Below are 9,456 nucleotides of genomic sequence, written 5' to 3'. Positions count from 1 at the left end.
AAAAGGGGCCACTGCACAGTCTGGTTGCAAAAACACAAAGACGGCAGCCGCCCTTTTCATAATATTTTGTCTTCATTTTGCATAGTGGAGGGAAGTGGTGAGGCTTTTTCTATCGTATATACAAACCTCCTTCCCAGAAAAGCTGGGACATTTTCCAAAATGTAATAAAAGCTAAAATCTGTGATTTGTTAATTTGCTTGAACCTTGGTTTAACTGACAATGTACAAAGAAAGGGTTTTCAATGTTTTCACTGACCAACTTAATTGCACTTTGTAAATGTCCCAACTTTTTTGGAAATGCAGTTTCTATGTCAAAAAATGGATCAGAAAAACTGTTGGTAGGATTAAACAGCATTATTTATGGCAACCATATACAGTAACAGGACCCATGTATTATATTGACTCTGAGCAGTGTATTCTCCTGATCTAATCTGTTTCTCCCAGGCTGTGGAGTATAACATCTTTGAGGGCACAGAAGTGCGTGGAGGTCCTCTGGTGGTGATCAGCCAGGGCAAAATTGTGTTGGAGGAAGGCAGCCTTCACACCACCGAGGGCTGTGGGCGCTACATCAGCCGTAAACCCTTCCCTGACCACGTGTACAAGAGGATAAAGGCTCGCAGCAGGGTGAGTTCTAATTGCAGCATGCCCACTCATCCAGCTACAGAGAAACACACTTCTTACAATACAGGTGGCAGATGAGCTACACAGCTTGTGGTTGGATGAACGAGATTGTATTTTTAGCTCACAGAGTTGCGAGGAGTCCCCAGGGGCCAGTATGATGGGCCGGTGTGTGAGGTGACTGTGACTCCCAAGGTGATGTCCACAGTCTCCTCACTGAAGACTTCCCCTGCTAAGCAGCAGCAGCAGCAGCAGCAGCATCCATCTAGATGCATTCTCCTTCTCCCAAAGTAAAGATGGTGGGGTTTCACTGTATTGTAAACACTCCCAATTACTTTCACACACACATAATCCAGATGTATCTACTTTATAAATATCAAATCCTTGTCCTTAAGGTAGTGCGCAACCTTCACCAGTCTGGCTTCAGTCTGTCTGGTGAGTGAACAGATTTCCTTCCTGGCAGTTGACCTCTTGCACAACTAGGCATTTAATTTATACTCTTATTTTTTCAGGTGCCCAAATTGATGACAACGTTCCCCGTCGCACCACCCAGCGTATTGTTGCCCCCCCTGGTGGAAAAGCCAATATCACCAGCCTTGGCTAAGCGCTTCTCAACTGAGCTGGGGTGCAGGGCAACAGGGGGCTGAGGCCATTCTTACTACTGTCACATCACATCTGGTCACCTCTGACTCCTATCGCACCCTACGCAAAAACATTGCATCCACTCTTATTCACACACGACCACTATGACATGTCATGCAAAAAAAAGTGAATACTAATCCATTTTGTTTCCTTTCCTTCTATATTCTGTTGTCAAAGAAGGATCTAGTGAATTGAGGCATCTTTTTTTATTTGCTCTTTTTAAGCTCAGTTTGATTATTGATTAAATCAGTTTGTTTACATTTTTTAAAATAATTTTGCAGTACATCTTTGTTGGCCTCTTGAGAAAGTGGCCAGCCAGTTTCATGATCGGGCATTTTAGAAATGGCACGTTTACATTTTTTCTTCTTGCGCTTTATTTCTCAGTATGAGTTAGTGTGTGCTGGTGGTTGTGCTACACTACCACCTTTAGTTGAGTCTCCACTGTTCACGTTGTAAGACAGTTTTACTGTAACATTGCTGTTTTAGTACACAGTGTCAGTTCTAAGCATGAAAGATTAGACTGTAGGATATGGTTGCACCATCTATTAACACCTTTTCATTTTATCTGAAATCTGCAGTATTTGATGTTGGTGTACGTCTTGTATGCAGCTGCACAATTCACCGTGGTCTTCCTTTTTATGTTACAGTTGCACTTTCTGCATTTTTTAAAAGTGATATTTTGTTTTTATCGAGTCATTTTGCAAATTTCTGACACTGAAATTGCTGACTGCACTGAAGGGAAGATGAAGGGTATTTTAGGGTTAAACCACTCATTCAACATCTCCCTGATTATTGGCGGTAGAAACGGTTTCCATCGTGTCATCATTTTGTTTTTTCCTCATGTTTGGTTATAAGGTCATCAAAACCACAAACTTCCAATGAGCAGAGTGATGTTGATACTACAAAGAAGCTAGATGGGAGGTTTGCAACAGCCTCTCTGCACCTGCTGGTGTGTGTCCACACAGCAGTCGTGTAAGCTTTGTAATAACAGCAGCCAGGGTGGAGTCACCTTTTACCCAGCTCTAAGAGAATTTGTTTTGCACCTGTATCAATTCAGATGGTAAAACTTTGTGTGAGCTCGCACATTTTAATTTGTGTTTGGATACGGCTGTATATTTTAGGATATTTGTTGAGTTGAGCTACTTGCCTGCCTGTTCTCTAAGATATTGATAGCACACTGTATCTATGAAGGCTCTCTGAAGAAGTGAAATCCTGATCTTTGAGACCTGATGGAAAAAAAACCTTCAGTATGTATATGAAATCTCGTCACAGTGTGCTGATGATGTGTCCACTGTTCTCGGTGTTAGTGTTGTGAATGAATTAGCAGATAACCACTTATCTTACCTGTACCAGCCCCAGCGTATCTCTCCAGGTACTGACTGTATTTGCCCGACCACAGCAGGTTGTAGGCAACACAGCACTGTACAACCACACTCTGTAACACACTTTGTTATTTCTTCCTCATTGCCTTGTCAAGTGTAAGTTTGGTATGCCAAGATATAATGTGAAGTGATTTATATATGAGGAAGTTTCATGGTAATGGTTATTGAATGGTGTAATGTTGCTCTCCAAACAAGTATGATGTGCTCTCGGTCATGTGTGTTTTGTATGCTGCCAGGGTTTTGGGGGAATTCATCAGTCCTGTCAGCATTTGACTATCTGTGTTGACCAGTGGATTAAAATAACAAAAATGAAACTTGTGGTATGGACTTTTTGTTTTATTTGTGAATGTTTATTTTAAACACTTTACAAAACATTTTGTGAGTGTTCTTTAATAATATAAGGCTGCTTTTATAACATTTACAGGAAATTGTAAATTTCCCTTAATTAAGCTTATGATGGAGTGTTATTTTTTACATCGCAGTCAAGCTACTTTCACTTCAGTAAAGGCTTTATCTACATCCTTACTCCATCCCTGATTTAAAGAGTTGCTTGATCATATAATAAGCGGAATTAATAAATTAGAGGTGCACCAACTGAGCACTGTGTCCAGTGTCCTTAAAATTAGTGACATGTTACTGAATCCTTTTCAGGAACCTTTTTATGATGATACATAACATTCTTAAAGAAATAAAGTCCTTTCCAGAAAAATATTAGTGAACAGTTTCACATGTAAAATAATGCAGAGAAGCAGCGAAACACTAGGTGGAGACACAGACTCGTGATGCACATCCTCAGCTTCACAGCAGCCTTTTGTTGTTCCAGCTCCCTGAACATTTCACCCCTGGGGATGCTTCCAGTAAAATTAACGGAGCGAGACAACGGCTACGTCACAGTTAATGCACACATCAACAAAAGTTCTGTGATTAGTTGGAGTGAAGCTCCCCCAGCTGTTTGACAGTTGTCCAATTAGGTCTTAGCATGATGAGTGTGCTGGAAAAGGTGGAATCCTATCAGATCAACCATCTTCACCCACTGATGACTTTAATAGGACAAAAGAGCATCACTGAGATTTTACAAAGCTTAAATCCAGTCAAGGCAGTATGCAAACATCAGTCATCAGAGGGGCTTGCTATACTTTCAATCCACTAATATCTGTGTTAAAGGACCACAACAGGGATCTGTCTTCAGTACCACATCTTGATGAACACTAAGTTAGAACTGTACACGCATTCAAGATAAAACATTATTCCTCTCTAGGGCCATTGATTGATTATGTAGTTATTGTCTACTGTATTTACCCCAGATTAGCCTACTTATTTTAGATATTTATCTTTTAACATGGGAATCGATCCTAGGACAAGAACCATTAAGATCGGAAGTACTGATACTTCAGGATCTATCCGCACATCACTATTTATCAGAACAAATGCATTATAAAAGAATACTGACAAAATGTGAATTATATACTTTTTAATTTCATCATGGATGCACAAAATTAGGCAGCTGGACAAAATGAGGGACTGCTGAAGAAACAGGAGTGTGGTTCTTGATCTGCAGATCTAATTATGGTATTAATAAAAGATAATGCATTTACAGGATGACATATTTATAAAGTACTGAATACAGGTGAGGTTTCATTCATAAACTGACTGCTCTCTGCAGGCATACAATAGAGGGAGGAGGAAATGGGCCATCCCTCCTATCTGTAGTAGCTTCTCTCCTGGCATCTGTGCAGAGACAGTGAAATTTACTGCTTCACAGACATGCTAGTCATTGACAGCGTGGACACGGACAAGCACTCTCCCTGCATTTCCTGGTATCTCCCCTGTGGGAAGCTGTCAACTCTGCTCCTAGGAATGAACTCAACGCACAGAGGGGGATGTTGACTTAATGATGCTGACTGCATCTCTTCCTTCTCACACATAAAAGAGAGCATCTTGGAACTATAGAAGGAGTACCTAGGAGAAAATAAATCAATACAGTTAGCAGAGGTTGTTCTCTTGCACTTTGATGTCTCTGCGTGAACAGAGAGACACTTTGCAGTCTTGAACTCACAGTAAACACTCAGTTTTTCACCTTTGCACTGGTAAACAGCAACCATGGCAGATCTTTACCAAGCTGCGTGCTTTGTATTTGAATAGTGAGGGAAAAAAGACAGAAACATGAGGAGTATGGCCCGAGAGAAGGCTGTGTATGACTTGACATCTCTAAATCTGGTGGGTCTTTTGAGAGGCTTGGGGGCCGGAGAGGATTGAGGTCAGCAACCGCAAGGTTAGTTCAAATTCCACAGGAGAATAATGAGACATCCATCTGGCACTGCTTGGAGGTAGACAAAATTATGGGCATGTGGAGAGATGAAGTAGAAACTTTGAGGGGTTATATACTTGGTGATTAACCCCCCATCCCCCCCAGAGTCCAAAAACATCCTCACTTACCCCTTTTTAAGAATATGTCATACAAATTTATTGTAATGTGACAGGGAAGTACGCACGGCCTCTTGGTTTTTGCTGTGTACAGAGCAGTACACAACATTTTCATGACAGGAGACAACAGGAGCACCACTGATCAGCATTTTTGGTAACATATATAAAATTTTTCTTATTTACTTTTTTTTTTTACATTTCACTTGCTCTTCTATAAAATATGTAAACACATAGAAGTCCTTTGGTCCTCTTGAGGAAACTATTTCACAGCTTTTCTCTATGGATCTTTTCATGTGTTACAGGTGATTTTCCCCACATGTTTCCAATATTTAATAAATATTTGCTTTATTGTCATGATTTTAAAAACAAAATAATTATGTCAGTAATATTATGATAAATCTCCCAAGTTGTATTTTGCTGTAGTTTGTATTTAAAAAGCTAACAAGCCCTCTTATTATTAAAAGGGACAAATACCTCTGATATTTCTTTGGATGATTTAGGCAAGTGTACATTCAAGAAAAATCACAGAATGATGTAATAGCTGAAATATTCCAGATTTAAGTTTCAGAACAGTCACAGCTCACAAGGCTCATCCGCTGTGATGTTAACAGAGTAAAAGGAAATACAGTATAGTCTCATTTATAACCTTGAAAGGGGAGTCATGACTTATGGATGAAGGATTACAGTCGTTATACAGGCTCTCCTTTTTCTGACAGGGACATTTGGTGGATTTTAATGGTGGGAGGGTTTCCTACATAAGGGGTCTGGGTACAGTTTGACTCCTGAGGGGGGGTCACACTACTAAGAATGCAGCAGCAAGTCTGGTGGAAGCTTTGACTACAGAATTTGACTACTTTAGTCCTGTTCGTTTTGGCTGTTCCAGATCCGCTTGTGGGTCCTCCAGCAAAGACCCTCCACTCCCTGCTGTCCCTGGAGGAAGGGGTTCTGGACAAGGCCATAGAGGAAGAGGGGCTAAGCCGACAGGGAGCTCCCCTACTATCCATACCCAAAGTAAGGGGCTGGCTGGCACCTTGAGTTTGACTCTGCTGTGCATTCAGATGATGATGGTGTAGTCTGGGAGTCATTCTCAAACAGTGAACTCCGAGCAAACTCTGGAAAGCTTTCTTAAACTCCTGGTTGGAGCACGGGTAGATGATGGGGTTTATGCAGCTGTTGAAGTAACCGAGCCAGAAGGTAATCTTGAACACGGTCTCTGAAGGTCTATATGCAGGAAATATGGAGCCTGCAGGGACATCAGACACAAAAGAGTGGTTAACATTACAGCAGAAAAAAACAACAAACACATATAACCAGAAAACTAGTGGTTTGGTTACAATGCTGCTGGAAATGCCACTAATTTGTATGTCCTTGATCATAAACCAAGGTACAGAGCAAATTAAAAATTTGACCTGGTGATGGTGCTAGCAGAAAAATTAAGAGACTACCAAAATCTTTAGAATGTCTCCTCTAGGGACCTTTTATATCTGTAGTAAATTTCATAGCAATCCACCTAGTGGTCCAGGTAAACCAACTAACTAACTAAAGTTATAAAATAAATGTAGTGGAGTAAAAAGTACAATATTTGCCTCTGAAATGTAGTGAAATTAAAGTATGAAGTAACAGAAAATGAAAATACTCAAGTACAGATACTTCATGCCATCACAGTTAAGGGTTTTATTAGAATTACATCATAAATTGTGCTGCTTGGTCACACCAGAGAGTGTGAATGGGACCGCTAATGTAGAAGCAGTGAAAATGGCTTAACAGGCTCATTACATGCAGATCTGTTTGTCACTATAAATGTGGCTGACTCTTCACATATCCAGTGGCTGCCAGCGAAACATTAAAATAATTAAATGGCTGACTTCTTGCGCAGCTGCAATATGGCTATCTATCTATTGTCTATCTTCAGAGTTAGAAGGGAAGAAGCTGTCTTGTGAAATGCTTTACTGGGCAAGCTGTTGAATGCGTTTTAATGTGAGCTTTTAAAAAATGTGTTTGTTCCTGGCTGTACAGCTTATACATTTTATTCCTAGCTGTGCCAAAACAAACCATTTTAATATTGCTGGCACTCTTAACAGAAGGGTACTGGAGCAGTTAGATACATGTAGGTCAGGTAGAAACATCATAACTAACTTTTGTAATGTTCTCTTCGATTAAACCATGCTGTATTTTGGGTTGATATATATTTGCTGAAGACATTTTGCTGAGAAATGTCTCTTGCCCATATTAATAGCAAGCATTGCTTCCACTAATTTGTGAAATACCTTCAATGCCACAGATATTAAAACATCCTAAAACATAATAACAGACAGTATCATTAATCAATTTTTGCCACTTGGAGGCAGCAGAACTCATTATAAACACAGCAATGACCTTAAAGTTGCTGTGGCAAATATTTGCCTTTATTAAATCCTGCAGACACGGAGTAATAATAACATTCATTTGGATTTGTGTTTCTGGCCAAACGATCAATCTAAGTCCATCATTTGCTCTACTTTTAGCTCTGTCTTGTCTCCACCAACTAAAATATTTGGCTCTTCACCTACTAAATACTCCACTATGCTGACTGCTGGGCAGTTAGCATACGGTGGAGGAGTTTTCCCCACTGAGAACAACTGCTTGTTGCATCAGGGGTTAGTGAGAGCTGTGACAGTGAACCAAATCTGTAAACAATGACCTGATAGACCAGTGGTACTCAAACACAAGTCTAATGTCAGTGGTGTCATGGGACCAGGAAGGTTGGATTAACCAAGGAATATTTATGTTCTTGAACAAGGATGTAAATAGAATACATTAATTTATTAATGGGAGAAGTGATGCTTTTTTTCATAAACCAAATCCTTAAATGGTGCAAAGCTTGTTGTTTTAATCTGTATTCATAGTTTTTAATACTGCCCACTCTTTTTTGTTAATAATAATAATAATAATAGATTATTATACTTGTTGCTTGATAAGATTATTTCAGCTGGTTCAGTTTGTAGTTCTCACTGTACAGTTTGGTTCTAAATGGGCATGTTTGCTGGTTGTGTGGCATTTTGCTGTTCTTCATAGAGTGGCTGTTTCATAACGAATTGTGCACAGTGTCCTTGTGCTCAGATAGAATGAATAGTTCACAGTCTACTCATCCTTAAGTGCACGTGTCTCACCACCAACCTCTCTATTCTTTGCACTGGCCATTTCAACTCGGGCTCCTACCTCTAAAAACAATGCAACTCCTTGCATCGAAAAAATGACAGGGAAGAGGGTGTTTGGTTAGAGTCAGAGTCTGTCTGGTGAATATGTGGGTGATAGATAAAAAGCTTAGTAGAGCTAAGGGAAATTGCAGAGCTGGGTCATTATTATCTGTGGGTTTATCAGTGACAACTTTAACATTACACACCATCATTTGACTCATTGTTCATGTAAAGATATTGATTAGTGCAGCTTTAAACAGAAACCTAACACCTACTGGAACTCTTATTTTTGGTAACCTGCAGTGGTTTCTCATCTTTTTGCTGTAATATAGCAACAGGGTTTACCAGTACACCCTAATACCACCTTTACAGATGTGGTTACAGAGTACACATCTGACCAATCACACCCAGATGTAAAGCTTTCGTCTGGAAAGGGCACTGAAACACTGCTTTACAGTCTAGTGTGAAGTTATTTAATAATTTTGCTTTTATTAGATAGTGACAGAACAAAGATGACAGGGAAAGATATAACAGTACATGGTTGGTGTCTTAATATAATATACCACAAAGGCACATGTATATATTAGTAATGCCTTGACTTTATTATAGCCCCTAAGAAGGACCTCTGTAATGTCAAAGAGAGAGAAGAACGTCCCACAGATAAACACAGAGCCCGACAACTCACCTTTCTGACATGACCAAAATCAGAATAGATTTTTCTTTGATGACAAACTAATATTTACTCCAATAAACGAAATCAGACAATCACAAGTTATCTGGTTCTATACGTCAAAACAAGATTGATGATTCACTGCTAAATCTATTATTGTCCACAGTGGCAGTGGTATCTAGCCTGATGCCAATATTAGTAAGGTAGCGTTGATAAGCGGAGGCTTTTCTTCATTTCCTAGTCAGGGAAGTAGCAGCTATATTTACAAGCGTGAGAGCAGGGAATAAATAAATATCATGAAGGATCTGTGAGGATTTTCTCATGTTTCACATGTATTTGGTCTGTATTTCCTCCTCACATTCCCTCCATACTGACACCAGCGTGTATAGTGTATGCATGGCTGGCAAGCCGTGTGATTCCCCTTCAAGCTTGACTTCATTGATCTGGGTTGTTGATGAAGGGCTCTTCATATAAGGAAGGTTTAACACTAATGTGATGACGTTATCTATCAGTCTGGACTGGCACTGTGATGAAGTGAGACAGAG

The 9,456-nt window shown here is 39.8% G+C and overlaps 2 protein-coding genes across 3 annotated transcripts in view; one reads left to right on the top strand and one right to left on the bottom strand.

Moving 5' to 3' along the window:
• Window positions 1-2,955, top strand: part of dpysl2a (dihydropyrimidinase like 2a) — a 12,829-nt gene extending 9,874 nt beyond the window's left edge. Inside the window, exons 12-15 of the mRNA XM_020590650.1 lie at window positions 444-623; window positions 741-868; window positions 1,015-1,052; window positions 1,130-2,955. Coding sequence (XP_020446306.1) covers window positions 444-623; window positions 741-868; window positions 1,015-1,052; window positions 1,130-1,221 — 438 coding nt within the window. The 3' untranslated portion in view covers window positions 1,222-2,955. The remainder of the gene's footprint in view (window positions 1-443; window positions 624-740; window positions 869-1,014; window positions 1,053-1,129) is intronic.
• A 1,184-nt stretch (window positions 2,956-4,139) lies between these two features.
• adra1aa (adrenoceptor alpha 1Aa) overlaps window positions 4,140-9,456 on the bottom strand; it is a 12,024-nt gene continuing 6,707 nt past the window's right edge. For both annotated transcript variants that reach the window (XM_020590309.1, XM_020590310.1), the window contains exon 3: window positions 4,140-6,308. In XM_020590309.1, coding sequence (XP_020445965.1) covers window positions 5,755-6,308 — 554 coding nt within the window. In that variant the 3' untranslated portion in view covers window positions 4,140-5,754. The remainder of the gene's footprint in view (window positions 6,309-9,456) is intronic.

This window comes from Monopterus albus, unplaced genomic scaffold (genome assembly GCF_001952655.1).
Source record: "Monopterus albus unplaced genomic scaffold, M_albus_1.0 scaffold12.1, whole genome shotgun sequence".
Taxonomy (NCBI): domain Eukaryota; kingdom Metazoa; phylum Chordata; class Actinopteri; order Synbranchiformes; family Synbranchidae; genus Monopterus; species Monopterus albus.
The sequence above is the reverse complement of the archived record's forward strand: the minus strand, read 5'-3'. Positions and strand labels throughout refer to the sequence as shown.